Source organism: Aythya fuligula, chromosome 7, assembly GCF_009819795.1.
Source record: "Aythya fuligula isolate bAytFul2 chromosome 7, bAytFul2.pri, whole genome shotgun sequence".
In the NCBI taxonomy this organism is placed as follows: Eukaryota; Metazoa; Chordata; class Aves; order Anseriformes; family Anatidae; genus Aythya; species Aythya fuligula.
In genome coordinates, this window is record NC_045565.1 from 24,564,772 (window position 1) to 24,585,996 (window position 21,225).

General features: G+C 51.3%; 1 protein-coding gene across 1 annotated transcript in view; it reads right to left on the minus strand.

Annotated features, from left to right (window-relative positions):
• Positions 1 to 4,546: 4,546 nt before the first annotated feature.
• Positions 4,547 to 21,225, minus strand: part of NT5C2 (5'-nucleotidase, cytosolic II) — a 56,264-nt gene continuing 39,585 nt past the window's right edge. Inside the window, exons 4-18 of the mRNA XM_032191154.1 lie at positions 16,632 to 16,749; positions 15,181 to 15,276; positions 13,798 to 13,889; positions 13,563 to 13,620; positions 12,060 to 12,153; positions 11,026 to 11,079; positions 9,780 to 9,863; positions 9,097 to 9,138; positions 8,049 to 8,156; positions 7,692 to 7,758; positions 6,884 to 7,054; positions 6,192 to 6,243; positions 5,880 to 5,940; positions 5,169 to 5,345; positions 4,547 to 4,966 (exon numbers count right to left, since the gene is read on the minus strand). Coding sequence (XP_032047045.1) covers positions 4,715 to 4,966; positions 5,169 to 5,345; positions 5,880 to 5,940; positions 6,192 to 6,243; positions 6,884 to 7,054; positions 7,692 to 7,758; positions 8,049 to 8,156; positions 9,097 to 9,138; positions 9,780 to 9,863; positions 11,026 to 11,079; positions 12,060 to 12,153; positions 13,563 to 13,620; positions 13,798 to 13,889; positions 15,181 to 15,276; positions 16,632 to 16,749 — 1,526 coding nt within the window. The 3' untranslated portion in view covers positions 4,547 to 4,714. The remainder of the gene's footprint in view (positions 4,967 to 5,168; positions 5,346 to 5,879; positions 5,941 to 6,191; positions 6,244 to 6,883; positions 7,055 to 7,691; positions 7,759 to 8,048; positions 8,157 to 9,096; positions 9,139 to 9,779; positions 9,864 to 11,025; positions 11,080 to 12,059; positions 12,154 to 13,562; positions 13,621 to 13,797; positions 13,890 to 15,180; positions 15,277 to 16,631; positions 16,750 to 21,225) is intronic.

The following is a 21,225-nucleotide window of genomic DNA, read 5'->3' on the forward strand; positions in this document are numbered from 1 at the left end:
GGGCTGGTGGGAGGGGAGCGATGCCGCAAGGTGTCCGACCGGCCTCAACGCGGTCCTGCCCGTGCTCTGTACACAGCCACACATGGAGCAGGAACCCAGCAGGTGCTGAGAGGCTCAGTGTGCCACGGACACGGGCTTGCTGCACGTCCCGCTGCCCTGGCTTCACAGCGGGGCTCTAAACAGACCCAAAGAAGCGCCCAGCCCCTGGATACCGAGGGTTGGTCTGTCCCAGCAACGGAATGAGAAGCTGAACGAGCCTGACTGCCACCAGGCATCTTCTCACGGCACAGAGGAGAGAGCAGCCTTCATCCTGACTGGGCCAGCAGCGGGGACGAGCTCTGCACCACGGGCTGGGAAGCTGGGAAGCCCCCCTCTGCCTGTAGCTTCACAGCCACGTCCTCGAGGCGGTGTCCGAGCGAGGGGATGCTGTTGATGCAGGTGCCAAGCGGTGTGGTGCAGCGTTTCAGTCTGGTTTGCCTTCTTGCTGTTCTGTTAGGGGCTGGCTGCTAACCTGGGGAGGCTGCTGCATTCCCCAGGAGAAAGCCTGGGCTGCCAGGTTGTCCCAGCGCCGAGCTGAGGGAAGGGAAGGGAAAAGAAGGCAAGGAAAAGGGATGCTGGCAAGCTGCCTCCATCCCATGGCACGGTACAGGTGGTGGAGGAGGTTTCACAGGTCAGTAGCACCAAACTGTCAAAGTTGCGATGTTCTCATTAGCCTCAGGTCAGACCGAAATGGTTCTGCACCAAGATCAGGTACGAAGGGTCTGGCTGCATCTGAACGAGAGGCACAGAGCCCATTGTAGAGCCTGGCTTCAGGTTTTGCTGCTGGGAGCCAGGCAAGTGCCTGAGATGGGCAGAGGCTGCAGGTGGCTCCATGCTCAAGAGGTGGCTCGGCTTTTTTGTCTTTCCTCCTCCTGGAGGCAGGACAGGAGTTGGCTGAGGAGCAGGGTTTGTTGGGGAGGAAAGGCTGGTCCCAGCAGTAGGGCTTGGCGGCACAGTCTAGCGTCACATTTCAGCTGTCTGGAGGCCATGGAGCTTTATGAAAGGAAGGCGTTAACTTCTGGTGATCACCGTTGTACCAAATCCTTCCAAATTCAAGTGAGAAACTTCTAGGTGTCAGACGAGTAGCCTGCACCATAGGCCTTTAGTTGGAAGTGCCAATACTGACGGAAACCTTCTGGTTTCTTCCAAAGATCAGTGTGGGCATGTGGCGGGGCTCTCGGTGAGCTCCTCTGTGCACAGCAGCATCAGGCTGGCGCAATTCCTGCTCTCAAGCCCCATTTCAGCCGGTGGGCTTTGACCTTCTGGCCTTCACACTGGGCAGAGCCGCTTCCTGCACTGCTGCTGTCACCTGGGTTGTAGCCACCTCGCCCCTGCTCCCACTTTGCTGTGGTTTGCAGGAGGGCAAGAGCAGGAGGCGCAGCCGGTCGGGAGCTGGCGATGCTGGAGATCAAAGCTCAGAAACCGAATCACTGGGCAGACAGCCGGGTGCCAAACACACAGAGTCTGAAAACCCAAATACTCGAGAGCACAGCCCTGCGGCACTGCGAAGCCGTGAGCAGCTGGGTCTCTGCAACCGGTGGGCTCCGAACCCAAACCTTTCTCCTCCTTTGGGCCTTCCCAAAAACCTGTGGCCGGGCTGTGCAGCTCCTCCTGGCTCCATCCACTCACCCTTTGTGTCCCCCTCCGCTCCCAGCTTCGCGCTCACCCGCGGCACTGCGTCCGGCCCCCCTTAGCTGCCCGCCCGAGGTCCCTGCCCCGTGTCTGTCGCCCACCACCCCAGTCCCTGCCCGTTGTATCATATTGTACATGACGCCGGGGTGCCCGCGTTGTAGTGTTCCGACTGCAGTATTTCCTTCTGTGTACATAAACCCGAGGAAGCACAGCCGAGCTCGTGAATGCAGTGTGTACGTTTCAGATACTGATTGTCATACGAACGGATTTTATAATTATTCGAATTTTGTTGTAGATTTCCAAGCTTTCCTATTTATTTTGTACCAGATTTATCTGTATATTTTGTGATTTTGTTGAAAAGCATTTTGTTTATTTCTATTCTTTTTAGATAAATGATTTTTTTTTTCTGTTGGACATTCCAGTTTATGCCTTTTTCCCTCCTCCACGCTCCCCCCTCCTTTCCAAGGGACGCCTTTCGGCACGCGGGTGGTGGGGCTGATGCCGCTGACCGTGGACCCAGCTCTCCGCAGACCTTTTGCCTCCTCTGCAGTTGTCGAGAGCCACGGCGAGGCCGGACCCCGTTCCCCGCAGAGCCAGGGCTTGCTCTTTGCGCTGGTGGGTGTGACTTGAGCGGTCAGGGGGCCCCTGGTGGTGTCCAGGAGCTGGGGAGGTGGTGGCAGTGGCAAGCAGCTGATGTCCTTCCTGAAGTGCTCCCTCAAGGGCGCTGGCCTCCTTCTTCCACTAATGCACCTTCCTTACACCCTGCTCGCCGTACAGCACGGTTGGTTCTCGCCGCGCTCTGCCCGCTGCTTTCCCACCAGCGAGCGAGGGGCAAATATTTTCCATTGCTGCCGCCTCGCCGAGTCCTCGCCGGGAGCCGGGCAGCGAGCTATTTGTGGGACCGTGGAGGCAGGAGGAATGCGCGGAGCCCCCCGCACCGCCCTTCCCGCAGCCTCCCAGCTGCTGAGCTAGAGCTTGAAAAATTCGGGCGGCTCTACTTGGCGAAAGGAGGGATAAACTTACAAAATCCCAGCATGGCCTTTGGCCAGAGGGCTGGGGAACGGCTCCTGCAAACCCCTCCTGCAGCCGGGCCAGGGGGCTGAGTTGGCTCAGCCGAGGCTGCTCACTGCAATCCAGCCCCAAAAGCAAGGGGCCGGGCATCCAGTGCTGGGTTTGGGGCTGTTAGCAATCACCGAAGTGTTACGGGCTCTTAACTGCTGGCCACTCTCTGTGGCCACATTTTGCTGCTTTTCTGGTTGGGCTCTGGGTACCAAATCCCCTTTGGTGGTGGCTCTCATGGCCCCGATGCCAGGGACGCCACGGGGGTACCAGCAGCCCTTGGCTGTGTGCTGCTGCCCAGCTGGTGCCCCTGCTGTGCCAGCACTGATTGTCCCCAGGTTCCTCTGTGTTTAATCAGGTCTGCACGCCCTCCCACCCACCCCTGCGCAGCTGACAGGGGTAACACCGACCTTATTCCCCCCTCCCTTCCTGCTCAACCAGACCAACCCCTACAGCCAGGCTCGCTGCCACTTCCCCGGGAGGTTTGTTTTTTTTTTTCCCCTCCTGGCCCTCCCTGCCACCCCCCGCACAGCCCTCAGCGCGCCACAAAGCGCCCAACACTTCTTAGAAACATCAAGATTTATTGACTTGAAAACTGCCACTTCAGCAGCAGCATTTCCTGCTCAGATGGTGGTGTGTACTTTGTTTATTTTCTCCTAAGGTACTTTAAAATGGAAAAAAAAAAAAGAAAAAAAAAGAAAAAAAAAAGAAAGAAAAAGATTAAATGCATTTATGGTACTGAAACAACAGTCGAATTCGTTACAAGAGGGCCCCCGCTGTAATCCCTTCAGACGCGAACGGCGCAGGCTGGAGCAAGGGAGGCTGCACCCAGGGCACAGAGGAAAGCCACCGGGAGCTGCCCTGTCCCTGCAGCATCCCCGGGCTGGCTCAGGGCTCCCTGTGCTGAGCTCCTGCGTGCTCCGTGCCAGCTCAAAGGCAAAGCCTGCAGGACGGGAGCGTCCTGGCTCGCACCACGGGGCTGGCCCTGCGGCGTGTGCTCGCTCCTGGCTTAGGGCAGGCACCCGTGGCCCGCAGCACCCTAAAAACAGGCCCTTTCGCTCCAGATGGTGGCTGGTTTTGTCTTTGGGATGCTTCGCCTTCTTAAAGCTGAGCAGACAGGAAGGTCGGTAACAGGCAGTGAGGAAAACAAGCTAACGTAGCTAACGTAAGGCTAAAGCTGCGAGCTGCTGGGTTAATATTTCCTGGTGAAACTACAGAAGGAGTTGAGGACAGTGTGCGGCTCAGCTGCTGGAGGGACGCGCTGGAAGTCATGCATCACATGCCAACGATGAAAGAAAGCTCTGAAACACGGGGAGGGGATAACAAGCACCTACAAGCCGGAACGTGTACAGCTGCAGCTGTGCAAGTGAGAGCCGGAATCCCACCGCTGTGACGGACGGAGGAATCGAACCACTTACATGGAGAAACTCACACCAAGCAGAGGGTGAACGCAGAGCTGGAAGCCACGGCAGCGCCGCGGCCAGCAGGAGGGCGGTGGTTGTAACACAGAAGAAGAGAGGTAAGGGCAGCAACCCCAGGGGCAGGAGGATTTGGATCGTTTTGTCTCCTGCAGGGCCCAGCACATCCCTGCCTCCTTCACAGTGAATGTAACAAATGGCAAAAACCGTTTACAGGACACCGTTCAAATGAAAATCAAATGGAACACATCGTGGGAGAGGGAAAAACCATGCAGCATCCCCAAAGGAAACGGGAGCAGCATTACAGCACAGGCAGGCAGTCCGATCTGAATGCACCACCCAGGCAGAATCCTTCGTCTTTTTGAACCGTCTGCAAAACTGAAAACAAGGGTCTCCTCCTGATTAGTGTTAATTTGTTAAAAGTTTTCCGGACACTTTCAAAATGTGCCTTTTGCAAGAATCACACCCCCCCAAACCCATCACCCCAAGGGCCCCCACATAGGAATCTGCTCCTGATCACTGCTAGAGTCACGGTTTGTCTTCAGAGATGCTTTGCTTTTTCCTTCTTATTCCTCTTCCTCCTCTTCTTCCTCCTCCTCCTCTTCCTCGTCGTCATCTTCGTCGTGGCAGTGTGTGATTTCCTGAGGTGCCTGGGGGAAGAGGTTGGGCGGTTTGATCTCGCTGATGGAGCGGGTGAGCTGGTGCCGCTTGTAGTCGGAATCTTTAAAATCCACTGAGGTGCGATTGCGCGTGGCCATGGGCGACTCCTTCTCGTTGATGTCAACGTGCGTGTGCTCTACCGTGGACTCGTGTGGCATCTACACCCGGAGGAGAGAGAGGAGATGGTGAGGGGAGTCCCTGTCCTAGGGCACCTCCCTGAAGACAGCCAGAGAACAAACCCCAGAACTTGCTTTCCGGGCCCACCAGATGCCACCCGGCCCTCCAGGTGCCTTCCCCTGGCTCGTGGAAGCCAGGCAGAGGCTGCAGTCCCCGCGGGGATCCCCCGGCTCTGCCACTCACCAGGACGTGCGCGGCTCTGAAGAGGTAGCTGAAGGGGTAGTAGAGGAGGTTGATGAAGGAGGCCGCGTAGAGGTCGGCGTAGCGCATCACCTGGCTGGCAAACAGCGTCTGCCGGGAGCCACTGCGGAACAGGCTGCCCATCATCCCGTAGCACATGTCCATGTCGTGGGTCACTTTCTACGAGCAAAGGGCAGGTTAGATCCCGGCCGGGCACGCGGCAGCGCAGCCCCACGGCAACACAGAGGGCTGGGGGCGAGGTGAGATCGGCAAGGATCTCCTGCGAGGCTTCCCGTGCTCGCATCCCGAGGCCCAAGAGCACAGCCCCAGCTACCAGAGGGGAGGGAGACGCGGAATCAGAGCCAGCCCCTGCCCCAGGCTGTGACCCCGCAGGCAGGGCTGGCTGGACCAGAGGCTACGGCCCCTCCACGCCTGTTTTTCTCTTCACCCCGCTCTGCGGCACCAAGCACCGTCAGCTGGTGCTACGTACACGAGGAAGGAGACCACGTTCCAGACCAGGCTGCCTTTCAGGAGTGCCAGTGACACCAGTGAGCTGGGGAGCTCCTCCGTTTGCGTCCACAGACGGAATGGCTTTGCCAAGCCTGCCGTGCCCACCCGAAGGCAGAGCAAAGCATTTCAGGGCTGAGCAGTGGGTCGGGTTGTCGAGCCCTTTTAGGATCCAAAAGGATGAAAAGGGATTTTTATGGTTGGTACCTTAATGCGTCTCTGGATGGAGCTGATGTCAGGGCGTTCATTGCTGCTACTGTCCAGATGCCTAGTTACAGGCGAGAAGGTAAATACACGGTGTGAAAAGCCTTTCAGAACCAGATGTTGTGGGATGGGGGCTCGGGGGAGGGAGGCTGGTCTGGAGGGGGAGGTTGGTCTCACGGGAAGAACCCAGGCCTGAGCCAAAGCCCCGGCAGCAGCGCCGCCAACCCAACCCCAAGGGTTTGTCACAGCCGCTCCTTAGCTGTCGCTAGGCTGGGAGAGGCAGCAGGAAAAAGTTGTCAGTGGTTGAGCACTCACTTGTATAGCTCGGCCAAGAAAATGTCCAGGCTCTGCAGCTCTTCAAAAAGGGCTGGATAATCCGGAAAAGAAAGGGGAAAAAGGTAAGTTTAAATCGCTGAAGGGCTGCAAGCACACCCGCCATCCTGCCCGTTGCTGCTTTCGTTTCTGAGGTTGAACATTCCCAGCCCGCACAGAAACCTCCCTACTAGCCACGGGGCAACCTGCACAACCCCCAGAGCTACCTACGCACTGAAAGGCAAACCCAGGAGAAAAGTGGTGGTGCTGGAGGATGGGAAGCACGCGGTGCTTTGGAAGCAGAGAAAGTGGGAGGAAGGAAAAGGAAACAGCTGCTGAGCAGGGATTCCCTGCGGACGGGAGAGCTGTCAGGGCTCAGGCACTGCAGGGACAATAACCTGGGCGTCTCGCTCAGCACGGACAGAGGGAGAGGAGTTTTGGGGGCCGGGTTATGGATGAAAAACAGCTCAACCCCACCCAGCAGCAGCTTCTTCCCCAGCCAAGGCTTGGCTGCTGATGGGCCAGAGGCAAGGGAAAGGCCTGGGAGCCTGCCGGCAGCTCACGGGGAGCTGCCCAGCTCCTGCCACCACCACCCCACCCCCAGGAGAAGGCCGAGGGGACAGACGGGTGTGGGAGAGAGGCGGCGAGCTGGGGTGATCTCTCTCTCCCCTGCGCTCCCCTGCCCGGCTGCTGACCGCTTTTGTCAGTCCAGACGTGCAGCTCCTGTGCCAGCTCGGGGATCACCAGGAAGGTCCTCCAGCCCTGGCGCTTCTTGGATTTGAGGATGTCCCCAAAGATGTGGTCTCCGATGTACAAAATATCCTTCCCTTTGGCCCCCAGCAGGTCGCAGACTGTGTCTGAGGAGCCTGAGAGATGAAGAACAGAGTGACTCAGATCAGGGAGCCAGATAAAAATGCGTGGCTCATTTCAGAGGGCCAGGGTTAGGGGTGCAGCCAGTCCATTTTCCTTCCAGAAACCTCCACTGCTGTAAGTGTAACACCCCGCTGGGCCCTGGCAGCACAGGCACACTGCCCACCCACACGGGAGTTCACCCAGGGCAGTTTTGCCCTTACAGGGATATCCAGCAGCTGAGGGGCAGTGCTGCCTCCCACCCTGTGTGATAGTGATGGAGCCCTGGGCATCACGGACAGCCCTGAGCATCCATCTGCTGCCCTTCCTGCGCCAGGAGCTGCGTGATGGCAGCACAGTGAGGACAGCTGGGCACGCTGCGCTGGGCCAGCTGCAGCTCTCCCCACTACAAGCCCTGCAGAGGCATTTCCCAGACCCTCCCTGGCAAGGAAGAAAAGGGCACTAGAGGAACAGGTCCACTTCTCTGCTCTGTGGAGCAGTGGTGATAGTTTCTGGTGCATTGTGCAAAAGGCACACAGCACAATGTGTTTTGGGAAACAGCCTCGCCTAACGCCTGGCACAGCACCCAGCATGAGTGGATGAAGGCCACTAGGGCACGTCAGAGCCATTTCACAGGATGTGTTCTTGCCTCACCTCCAGAGTACACGATGCCATGCTGCAGTGGGCCAGTGTAGGTACCAATCTTCAGCTTCCCGGTCACCTGGGGAAGGAGATAGTGCCTTAGTGAGGAACAGCTGGTGCTCTGGGTTTTTTATGTCCTACCATTTCTTTGCTCTCTGTTTCTCCCTCTCTTTCTCGCTCCCAGGCAGCCTGGTGGTGGTTTTCCACCTTTGTTCCCTACTGACACCTGCAGTACCATAGGGAAAGCAGGTTGCTTGGGAACCACAGAGAAGCCAGCCCGGCATTTCTAGGGGAAGTCCATCCCGTTCCCACTCACAGACCCCGCACGAGCCCTTCCAGCCACAGAGGCACCCTTCGTGTGGTGCTCACCGTGTCCACCTGCCGCAACACGGTGCCCTCCCCAAAGAAGAGGGGTTTTCGGGCATCCACCAGGATCAGGTCGAAGTAGGACTGCCACGGCCGATGGGCACTCCCAGGCTGCAAAGGCAAAAACAAAACTCGGAATCACGCACAACACAAACACAAATTCCACAGGGAATTTAACTGGAGCATCACTGCCCACAGCCACAATCCTATTACACTGCTGGTCCATCAAAGGCTCTGATTCCCCCCGTTCTTGCCTCTGTGGCAGGCCACTGGGTTGCCATCCCCTAAAGCACCCCCTTTTGTGGCAAACCCAGCCCAACCCAGCTAGCAGTGAAGACTGAGGACACAGTGTGAGAAACGACACTGGGCATTCATGAGTCTTTTTTGCTCCATGCTTCCACTCCTTCTGACATCAAGACCACAGCAAGGAGTTTTTGCAGCTATCAGTTGCGATTTTCCATGTTCTGAAAATTTTTCCCGTAGTCTTCTATCTTCAAAGCACAGCGTGGAAATAATTCTTTTGAGTATGAGATGGTCTCCCCATGAGACGCTGAGAAAGCAGCAGAACTTCAGCTCATAAGCCTCTCTCCAAAAGTTGCAGGGATGAGTATTACCTCAGAAAACCAGGAAACGCTTAATGTATTTTTGGAACTACTGTAGTTGAGGCAAAATTAGGCCTGAAATGTTTCTGCTGTTTTATAAAAACTCCTTTCCATCTTTTTTTTTTTTTTTTTTTTTACAACATCTAAAATATTCTGCAAGGTCAGTAAGAAATCTGGCTGTAAAATGCCACAGTTAAAATGCGTTACCACTGAAATAATGTTATCATTAACGTAGATTATTGTTTGAGACCAGATGATGCCTCCTTTCTCTGTTATATTGTATTTGCTTTGATCCTATTCAGATAGGACACTAAACAGCAAGCGTATTTTAACCAGATTAAAGCAACTAATCCCATGCAGCTGATGAAGCAGGATTAAAAAGCTTTCCAGCTACACAGATAATTAGGCACATCAATTCCTATTGGAACTGCGGTCCAGAAATCACATACCTTTGGTCCATGCGGAAAGTCAAACAAGTAAGTCATAATTTTCTGAAAGACAGAAAGAAAACATTCAAAGACGTAGTTTTATGCAGCTTATAAAAACATACAGCTCTGCTTTTAGCTTTTCAGGCTACAGAATTTTGTTTTCAGGATTTGTAGGAAAATCAGCATAAGGTTTGGTGACAAAATGAACGGATGGACCTTACAGTGAAGGGAGTTAAAACAGACGTTTTCATACTCAAAGAACGTATTTGTCTCAGGAATCTGCACATTGCTTCAGATGCATCTTGCAGTGCTTTATAATGCCATAATTCTTTGGTTTAGCAGCGCTGCAGCATCCTGACATTTGCCAGGAGTCTAAGGAACACCCTTGATGCCAGCAGCACACAGGATTTCCCTCAGTGGCTCTTGGAGCTCTCCAGGATCACGGGTTAGGTGACCTCTCTGCACTCACAACTGTCTCACTTGCAAAAGAAGTCTTGCATTTTAAAGCCCATGCTAGGTCAGCAACGGAAGCAGGGCTATAAAAGACAAGTCTCAAGACCTAATCTGCATTCACCACCAGACCATCCTAGCTCAGAAAGCACCCAATTCCCTGCCAGAAGATGTCCTCCCACAACCCACACAATGAATAGCTGGCTTTAGTTTATTCCCTTACATCCCAACACCCCAATCCAAGCAGCACTTACATCTGTGTACTTGTAGTCGCTGTTTGTGACCAGGAACACCTTTCCGACCTCATTCATGCGGCTGAGCAGCAGTGGCAGCTTCCCCTGCAAGGCAGGGGGCAGAGGAGTCAGACAGAGATACATCAGAGGCAAAACACTGCTCAGCTACAATCCCACCAGATGAAACTAGGCAAATCAAATCAACAAGCACAGAAACCCACAGGTTTTGCGCTGGCCAGAGAGCCAGGAAAGCTGCTGGTCCACGTAATGCCTCCAGAGCATGGCCCAGGGGAGGGAAATGGCTCAGCAGGGCTGCGGTGCCTTTGCCATGCCGGTGCCAGGCACCCCGTGCTGCTGCCAGCACTCTGCAGCCCCCCTCCAGCTCCAAGTCCCGTCCTGAAACGGGCCCAGAGGCAGGTGAAATCTGAGCTCGCACGAGCCCCAAGTTGAAGTATATTGTAATTCTGACCTCAAACTAGGGAGAATTTATTCCTGGAGCTATTTTTATTGAATCATAAATCTCAGACTGTTTCCAGAGTGGCTGATTACCTCACAGGACGGTTTCCTAAGAATTTTGCAGGCATGTAACTGGGAACAAGGTTAAGTGCTTGGAAGTGATATGCTACCACCACAGGAAGAGCCCACAGAGATCTTTTAAACTAAAGAATAATTATAACATAACTGGCCCAGAGGGGCCCTGAGCACTGCAGAGAGGGCAAGAGTAAGGGAACCGCAGGAGCTCGTTCAGCTAGATGTGCTGAGCACACATTTTGGAGTTTCAGGAGACTGAGCACTGCTGAGACTTTCAGGATCTTTCCCTCAAAGCTTCATTATAAAATGTGTGTGACGCTTTTCTGGATGGCTAAGGAGTGCTTCTGTCTAAAAGATGCTCCTCTGTTACTTTTTAAAACGAGGTCTGCAGCAGAGGATTGCCTAGGCAGAGAAAACACGGGCAGGGAACACAGCTGCTTTCACCGTCAAAAGAAACAACAGCAGCCTTGCCAGCATATTCACCTGTGTCCCAGCTAACGTTTCCTCTGCCTTTTATATTTTACGTAAAAACGCGCGCGTGAGTACGGAATCACGTGGATCACTGGCTCAGAATAAAGGCTGCGTGCGAACTTTCCACTTTGTCGTTGGTTATTACAATAGAAGTCACAGCGTTATCTGTTCTGTGACTTAGTAAAGCAAATCAGCGTATTTATTTCTTGCCTGCTCACTCAGTACAGAGTGTCACGTAGCACAAGTAAAGGAACTTCGCACTTACATCTTTCACCACGTACTTTTCCAGATTCTCAAGGGTCTTTTCCTTGAGCGATCCCTGAAATAGAAACAACAGAGCCCAGTGAGGTGACGGAAACATATGATGTAAGAGACATCAAAGCAATGCCAACTTTCACACTTCAAAATGCTGTGAAAGTACAAACCAGGGCGAATCTGAACCAGTGACTCTAGAGATGAGAGGCTTTGAGTAGCAGGGACCATCACAAACTCTGTGATCCATCGATTCCCTCACCATGGTAAATAATCCACTTCAACAGCATTTTAACCCTTTCAGAAGGGAATACAATAGAAACAAACAAAAAATAGATTTGCCATACCAAACAAGACAGTCAACGACCTGTCTCCACCACTGACCATAATGCTTTACTCAAAGGCCAACTCCAACATGTATCACAAAACACTGTATAAGGAAAGAAGAATAGATTCCCGACGTCTGCATGACTCAAAACAACCCCCACAAGTACAACTGTGAGCACAATTCTCCTGTGACAGCTCTCCATCCCACCCCAACAGACCTCTTGGTTGAGGAAGAACAACAAAATCGGGTCTTTAATGAGGTGTTAGTGCTCCCAAAATCTATATTCTAAATTTCTGCACAAGTGTGCTGAAAAGGTGAATTCCTCTCTGATGAATTGTTTCATGCAGGTGCCTTTCAGACAACATATGGTAATACCAATATAATCTAATTACAGAAAAACTGTTATTTTGAAAAATTACAACAACATACAAGTTGTGGGCTGTAAGTTCAAGTATCCTCATGGCACCATGTTCTAAAACCCACAAATTACAGTAAGGAAACAGAATCTGGGCACAATTAAAGGAATAGGAAGGCAGCACAGATACCCTCCAGTGCCAGAGATCTCGACTTACTCACATAAAACTGCTATTTATTATTTGCTCACTAGGTGGCAAAGCAGGGCTCTTGCCCAAAATTGGATTAACATTTTAACTAAAGAGTTACAAACCAGTCCCTCTGACTCATTTTTGACTACAGATGTCTCAAGTTCTTGCAATCACCTTGTAATGAACCCAGTCAACAGCATCTCTGACATCTTGGAACATGCTCCTGAAGGACATGAAGAGGTCTCCATCTTTAAACCCTGTTTCACAGCTGTGGGGAGAAAGGAGAGGTTGTAGCAGACAATTGGAGCAGGTGAGAAACAAGTGGTGTGGGAGCCAGGAACATGCCAAGGAGAGAGAGGATTCAAAATGCTGTTTGAAGCTTGCATTTTTATCTTACCATAATGGTTTCTTATCGACTCCTTTACTGCAGCTCAGACTTGAAAGAGGGTACAACCAGTTTTTTAACAGGATCTGCATATTACCCAATAATGCTTCATTAAAAATTTTAGGATGTGAGCTTCTAACTCCTGGCCTGTGACTTCACAGCAGTACTACAGCTTTCTACAACTGCAACTCTTATTTCTCCCACACAGTAATACAAGAAGAAAAAAGCGTAATTAAATGCATGAACCATTTCCACTTTAACAGAGTGGAAGACTGGGAGTGTGCAGTTTGCAGCATTTAACAGAAGACAAATGGTACAGAGAAAGTAAGCAGAGTGCTGCTTTTTCTCCCACTTTTCTAACAGCAAAAAACGGTGTGCTACAGAAGTCAACTAAATGTAATAGTGCTGAGTGGAGGACCTGCTGGCTTGTTAAAAAGTCTGAGTTAACATGAGAAGTTTCCTCTGCAAGACACCATGACACGGAGACTCCCAGTGCACCCAGCACTGTTTGCTTACCTCTATTCCTTTATATTCTTTCAATAAATCCTATTTTTTTATTTAATCCTAATTTGAATCCTGAGCCATTTATAACATAATCAATGCCTATCCTGAGATAGGACGCTTCACCTGATGGACAGCTGGTATAAAGAATTCTTCTGCTCCCAGGTAAAATCCCATTCAACCTTTACCTTCCAGGCACACAATATGCAGAGATCACCTACCACGAGTCAGAAGCACAGCAGCACTCACACTTGCCACTTCAAACCGCAGCTTGTTTAAGCCCATACTTATTTAAAAGCTAGGACAATACTTGTGTTGTACCAACAGACTTCTAAACTACACTGTGTCTGAATATTTCACTTTTGATTGAACTAAATCCTTGATTATGACATGAGAAACTTGTGATAAGTGGCTGAGGAAATTTGGCCTTTCAGTTCAAACATGGATCCAAAGGACACGGGTAGAAAATGAGCTGTCTGCTGGCTGTAATCACCTTTTAATACATACGTGGTCTTAGGAGCTGCCCCAAAAACCAGTGTCAGGCAGTAAGTAGAGTGACACAGGTATGCCTTATGAAGGAGACTCTCGTAACCAGTCTCTGCTGTACACACAGCATCTCATCAGCACTAAATTCTCTTAATATCAAAAGATAAGAGGCCTGAACCCCACTGAAACCACTTGAAAGGCCTCCAGTGATATTAACAGCAGTTGCACCTGTGTTGTGCTGTATTGCATTTTATAATAACCATCTCACTGCATTAGCAGCACATCTAAGCAGAGGGGACACATACCTAGTGTACCGGTCACAGTTAGTAAAGAAATCCACTAGGCAAGCCAAAAGGTAGGTCTCTGCAAAGAAACAAAGCAAGGTTTTAAAACAAGGATAACACCATGTATCCAGCTAACTCTGGGCACTGTGCCTGAATGAAAAAAAAATATTGAAAAAAAAAAATCCAAACAGTTGAGTAAGACATCAGCAAAGCTTTACCGGCTTCAAGGATACAGAAACTGTCACACAGGACTCACCTGGTAGATTGAACAACGTGTTCAGAATGTAAAACCTGTCCGTGTCATCCCTCTGGATAAATTTGTTTGGGTATTGTTCCCGTGTTTCAGGCCTGAGAACAGATAAGGTGGAGAAGAATGAAAAAAATACGAAGGATACGATATGCTGCCCTGCACAGTATGCGTGCAGCAGGGTCCATTAACTGCAGTCTGCTGTGCTTTGATCAACACCCTGCTTTCCCATGTGTTTTTTAGTGGTGTGAGAGCAAAGCTGCACCCACCGTGTGTTGCCTTCACTGCGCTGGCTCCAGCAGAGCCGGGCACAAAGCCCTCACTGCTGAGTCAGCAAACGAGCTGAGCCCTCACAGGGAAACAGAGTGGTCGGGAGGCCACGACTCGACCTTAAGCCCCATGCTGCTGGCTGTGGGTATGCCTTACATCATCTGCACTTTCATTGTTTGCTTATCTTAAACTTTCCCCTGCTTTCTATGCGTTGTTTAGCACCCCCCCAGCAGCTCTATGCAGCGGAACGCGGGGCTGTGCTGAGGGAGGCTTGCCTGGGGCCCTCTGCAATTCATCAGCAGGGTGGCGATGACTAAAGTCGCTCAGTTATTCTTGTTTCCTCCATTTCTGGAGCTTCTGAAGATCTCCTGTGACTCAAGGAGGAACTCGAGAGCATATGTAAGGGCTTTTTATCTAAATTTTGGCTTCCTGCTGTAGGGACTCACAGGGCTGCAATGACAAGGCTTGTCACCTTGGGGCCCCTGAGCCTTGCATCCCTCCCCCTCACAGCAGGGAGCGGAGGGGATTTGCTGGGACACATCAGGCACGCAGCACTGCGGTCCCCTCCGCCTCCTAAAGCACCTTCTCCGGGGCAGGAGGAATGCAGGCAGCCAGGGAAGGCTGCAGGAAATTGCACACAATGCACCAATTCTGTCTCTGAGGTCAGAAACAAAAAGGGGTAGAGCGAGCTCGTTCCTTCCTTAAACAAGTTCAGGCCCTCGAGCTTTCTTAGCCCTGGCTGTGGAGCTGAATGGTCTCACCTGGTGTAGGTCCTACCTGCTTCTCAGAACCCTTGCTCAAGGGCTGTCTTAACTGACAAGTTGCTTATGTCAAACCATGCCAGGATGAGTAAAAATCCCCCTATTTCCCCTTGGCACATTTTCTTCCCTTCCCAGCACTCTACGGATGTACCTGTGCTGGCACAGAACTGTTCTCTAGGAACACCCTAGGGTGTTGCTGCATCTGGGACCTGAATACAACCCCAGTAAATCCCAGATCTGTAAGACACCACCAGCACAGCATCCAAAGTCTTCACAACTCCTTGCACAATGGGTTCCCCAAGGACCAGTGACACAAAAGAGCATAGGAAGTCAAAAAGAACAGCCAAGAGCCAGCACTCACCCTCTGAGGAAATTAAAGCCATGTGCACACACCAGGAGGTTTCCATAGGCATCAACTTTCAGCAGGTTTCCATAGTGGGTATCAAACACCAGGCCTCTGTTAAGAAAGCGATTAAAGACATGAAGGAGCGAGCATTTTAAGCAGTGACCATTTCAATAGCAGTTCTTCCCAAATCAGCTCTACAGCAGCTTGCTTACTTGGCGTGGGGCACCAGACCAGAGTTGCTGTTTTTGTGCAGCTGGGGTGCTTGCTGTACCTTTTACCTGCTGCAGGTACGGGACAACACAGCCCTGCACCAACAGGTTAAAAGGTAGAGCTGATCTGCTCTCCGTGGACTTGAAAGTGGAGACGTTTAACCCAGCAGAGGCTTAGCTGTGCGTTCACCAGGGAAGACAGGGACCTCTTCTGCAGGGTCACGAATCTGACACCTGTGTTTGTGGTCACTGACAGCCCTGCGAAAAAGCTGGGATAAGAGAATTTCTCCCCTCCTTTTCATCTCTCTGTCACACACGGAGCCAGATGGGGCACGTAAATACTGCACAAAATGCTTCAGGTATTTTTTCAAGTCCAGCAAAACTCTGTCTTGCTCATCTAATAGTTTGCACCTGGAGAAAGAGGCCTTCCCCCAGAGACATCCCTTCTGTCTCCTCCCTGGGATGAGGAGGGTGGATTTAACGGTGTCTTCATCCCAGGTTCGTGAAGGGCTAACCATGTTCTTACAGGCGTGGGAGCACACAGCAAGTCTCAGGGTAAATGAGGCTGAGAGCAGGGAAGGAAGGAGGCTGCCAGACTGCAAAGTGGAGCACAAAGCCTCTGGTCCAGTCTTTTGTAAAGAAGCTCCAAAGGAGCCAAGAAAGCAAAATCCAGCAAAGGCACAAGTGGAAATGACTTAAAGGTACAGGCTTAGATCAAAAGCCGTGTTTAAAGCAAGCAATGTGCTTTTTAATTCTGCTACGAAAAGCCAAAATGCAAGAACTCCAAAACTTTGCACCATTAATTTGCTTTCGGCATTTGATTCATCTAGGCACGTGAACTGGATTGGCCCCACCTTCATTGCTGCTTACAGCCAGCTTAATTTTCAGGATGTCTTGTGCACCAGGACTCTGGTGTGTCTGGTTTGACGACACCAGAGGAAACCATATTAATTAAAAGCATTAGAGAAAAATGTTCTGAGACTTTCTGGTGGCCTCGTGGACATTAGTGGCTCTTTCTCCCCAGGCCTTGACTTTGATTTAGCTCCCGGTCCCATTGTGTCTCAGCTGTTTTTGCTTTGAAAGGTTATTTTTGGACCATGACTTCAGCAGGCCTCGTTCCCCGCCCTCGGCCTCCTTCGTAGCAAGGACTCCAAAGGCAAAATTCGGAAAACCTGGCCTCACGTGTCACCTAGGAACTTTACAGAACAAATATTCAAGGCCTCGAGCAGGCTGGGTTGGTATCTGTTAGTCATTTACCTGGTAGGGAATGCAGGATCATACACAAAATTGAGCAGCTCATGAGGGTATCCAATGGAAACTAATCTTTCTACGGTCAGGTCAAATCCAAGAGATTCGTATTCAGGGGATTTATACACTGTACCAAGATGAGATTCCAGTTAGAAAATTTGAAAACAGCTAGGGGGTTAAACAAGAAGGCAGTTAAAAGTAATGTCCCCATTCGCCCTCCTCCCTCCTCCACATCACGCTCTCCCTTCGGTGCTCCTGCCCTCGGCCACCTCGGTCGGGGCCGGAGCTGCAGAGGCGTTTGCTCTGCTCCAGGACAGGGGCCACAGCGGGGTGCCAGCCCCACAGAGCAGCAGGTGAAGCCCCCATCAGCCTGTGGCAGCTCTCTGCATCAGGAGAAGCGATGTCAGACTGCAGCCCCTCTCCCTGCAGTGCTGTTAGGCAGCTGCATGAAGGCTCCCTCCCTCTTCCACCTGCTCGGCTCGGGTTTTGTTTTGCTGTGCTTTCTCAATGCTGGCGAGGAAACCAATAAATCCTGGGAGCGCACGGATTCGTGGTGAGAAAGCCTGAAATTCATTGCTGCTGTGCTACTGTTACAGCTCTGGATACGATCCCAAAGATTAGTATTGTCTCCAGATTTCATCTCGGGGGAATTTATGTTTGCTGCAGACCGAGTTAGCTCGAAGGTAGAGCTGTCAAGTTAACATACGATTTGTTTGTTAATAATACCATATGGTCCTGTAAAAATCTGTTAGCTATTACCCTTGTGCATCAAAATGCTACTCTTTTAAGCAGCCTTACTGCTGCCACATTGCAGAGGAGCTGCTCCTCTGTGCCACACACAACGCAAAACAAATGGACTTGCTCGAACAAACCGCTCCTGTCTTCGGGGCTGTCTTCTTCCTGCAAATGGCCTTCCCGTGCACTGGAAATGTTACTACTTAATTGGATCATTACATGAACATTTAGAAGGAAATCAGCGTGTTTCTGTGGCTGTGTGCTGACATTTGCTGCATGTCGCTGTCTGAACTCGGTCCTAAGATGCAACGAGGTCAAAAACAGCCCTGGACTTCAGGGAAGATTGCTGGGGGTTCAATGGGCCCGGCTGCCTCAACACTTGAGTGTTTCAAATTTAGCTAAGTAAAATATAAAGATGTGTAAGAAAGCTGTTTAGAAGACAGACTGCTTTCCCTGAGATAGCTAGCACATCTGGGGGCATCACGACATATATATGAACACTCACTGTCTGTACTGCCCAGGTAATCACTGCTGGATAAACACTGTGGAACACAGAAGCTCAGTCTGAGAGGAGAAAACAGATCTGTAAAACACTACAAAAATACTAAAAAGGGAAGGACTGTAGAAGAAATGGGACTGGCAAAAGACTCAGCTCACGGTAACCAGGCGAGAGGGCTCTCCTATCTTTAACAATCCAAAAAGCACCAGAATTCTGGGGGTTAATTTTTCCCATTAAATGAAACACCGTCCAAATGTAAAAAGCAAACCTGTAATCTTCTTGAGCTGATAACTAAAAGCAATCAAGCAGTTATGAAGGTCTTCAGGCATTATTATACCAGTGGCAAACATCGATAACATGATAGCACATTCAGCGCACGTAGCCCTGTCTGTCCTTCAGGAAAGGAAGGGTTGACTGAGCTACAGATAGGAAGAAGCAATCAAAAACTACAGCTAACGAAGAAAGCAGTGACTGACAAGGCAATCCTGGGGAGTGAGCTGGAGTTGGAGGGAGCAAAAGGCAGTCAGGTGATGAACATTGTGAGAGTGACACCGGAGCATCATCTGGAAAAATGAGTTCCTTTGATGCAGGGCAGCAATGGCACTTCCCAGGGAGAAGAGCAACACACACATCCACCCGTGTGTGCTCTCAGGGGCAGAGCACTGCAGAGCTCCCCAAGATGTGAAGCTGGTTCTCCATCCTGTCCATGCAGCTGCTGCACTCCCCATCAGCTTCCTGGGCCTTTGACCCATTTATGCGTAAAATATCCCTCCCAAACACAGCATCTCTGCCCCAAACCCTGCCCTTTCTCAACTCACCAGCCACGGTGATGCTCTCGGACATACAGAACCTGCGGGTGCACGGCTGGCACCTCCCCTGGACAACCAGAAGCGGTTTGTGAACAGCTCCAGCAGAACCCTTCCAGGGAAACCAGGGGGCTTTCTGCTAACCAGCCTGGGCACCTCGGTGATGCTCCACCAGGAAAAGCCATGGGGGATGCTCACAGAATGCCCTCACTCAACTTCTTCCTTTCTGTATTTTGCTCTCAGTCTTAGATTTACCACTCCAAACCTCTTTCCAACTCTCCTGAGCCTAAAGAAACAAGGCAAAACACCAGCAGGGAAAAGGCTGAGCGGGTATTTGTCTCAGCCCTCATCACCCCAGCTCTGTTGAGGCAGCACTGCAACATGGTTACTCTGATTTTTTTCTGTCTGGGGGAGGTAGTTACTCCCCTTTGCCTCTCAAGCTGTACATTTTATTTCCCCGACTCCCCCTTGAACAAAACTAAGCCATTAGCTCATTCATACCTCAGGTCCCTTCCTTTTTTTCCCATCACACCCCACAATACCTGGAAAACGAAAGCTTTCTCCCCATCACACCAGCTAAACAGAGACGCTGGTTCCTGGAGACTGGAAAGGGGCAATAAACATTCTCCAGTTACCACGATACCCACTGCCCAAGACAAACCTTCCTTTAGTCAGACACGCGGCTGGGAACGGGCTGAGAGCTCAGCAAGCCCACCTTGCCAGCACCTACCCCGCGGCACACGCTGCCCCAGCTGCTTCGAGCCACAGCCCACTGACATTTCTCGTAAGCCTCGCGAACGCCTGTTTCAGTAACACGAGCTTCCAGGCAAACAAACGATCCACCTCCCCGAAACCAAGCAGGAACAGGCTAACAGCGCTGCAATGACAGCGGCACAGTCGGGGGAGATGCCCCGGCTGAGTGTATTAATAGATGGTTTATCCTGGATGAAAAGTGTATTTTAATATCGTGCTCGGGACTGGTCACTCTCATTTTCAGGCATCGTTGGAGAAAAAGAAGAGAAGAGCCCAGCTTGGAGCTCCCCCACCTCTGGGACAAGGGGGCCAGCCAGAGCCACGAGCCACCCCCAGCCACTGTGCCCTCGCCTCTTCCCTCAGCCCAGCGCACAAGGGAGAAGACCGAAATCGAAGTGCGTGTTGCAACTCACTCCATTTTTTTTTGCTGTCTTACTGCTTGACGGCCGTGTCTCTGCCACCGTGCCAAGTCCCTGGCTCCAAAGGAGAAGTTATTTTAATAATCTGTGCTTCAGCACAGACAGATGCTTCAGCAGCTCAGGGCAATCGGCACCCCGTGCTTGTGGATTACGTAACCAGGCTCCAAAGAAAACAACCAAGCCTTTAAAAACCAGAAGCCAGCTGACAGCACTTCAGCTTCCCCTTACCACTGTCACTTGCCTTTGAATTACGCTACTGAAAGTTAAAAAGCAGCACCCGGGAGTGAGCGTCGCAAGCCTTCGGGCTGTGAGGGGTGCAGGCATCCCTGACATGGGACGTGCTAGGTGGGGAGCAGGGGGTGTGCGGTAAGGTTTGCAATTCTCATGCACCTCCGTGGTTGTTTTTACCTGTGCTGCCAACACACACACAGTCACAATCTCATAGCCCTCCTGAAAAGGAGGAAAAAAAAAATCTCTGCAGAGGCTCCAGCTTATGCAAAACGCTGCTGCCAGGGTTTGAACTCACATGAGGCAGACGCAGATTCCGAGTGTCACTCCAGTCTTGACGGAGTTACACTGGGCTCCCCTGTTAAAGAAAAAAATCAGACTGATTTTAAAACTGCAACAGCTCTGTGCCATGCGGGACGGTGTCTGCTGGAGCTCTGTCCTCTGGTAAGCTCGGAAGTCGGCCTGGCAGCGATTCCAAACATACTTACAGCTGATTTATAGAGGAGGCACAGTTGGTAATCGTGCGTCCTGCAGGCAAAATTCTGTCCTCGTATCCACAAAGCAGCCTCAGCTCAGTGGTAATTAGCTCAGTGGTAATTAGGAGGAAGAGGCTACACGTGCATTGCCCAAGTGACACAAACCCTTCAATTTCTCTCGGACACAGACCAAGACTCAAGAAAGGCTCTGGTGCTCCTCCTGGCGCTCTGCCGTTATTGTCCATCCCTCTGTTGGTGACAGATTACTCCTGCACTTGGTTTCGTGGCACGCAACGCCTGCACGTGTCAGTGCAGGAGGCTCAGGAGACTGAGTCAGGAACTACTCCAGGAACTTGAGAAGAGAATTTTGCCCTACATCTGAAGGTGCTTCCAGCGAGAGCCTCAAATACAGAGCCTGTCTGCAAGCACACACAGTAAGAAGACCTTTTCTGCAACTTGCAGGGATGCGCAGAGTGATGGCAAATACCTTTGAGATCACATTTGTGCTAAATGCAAGCTGAGTGAGTTGGAAAGTTGTTACAAAATGACCCCCAGAAGTATGCAGACCTCCTGGAAGGCTTCTCTGAAAATAAGCATTTAAAGCCTGTTTGTTTTAAAACGCATAGCTGGGGAAGGTTGTAGTGGGTGTGATGGCTCTGTTCAAGCTGTGGGGAGGAGGAAGCCCTT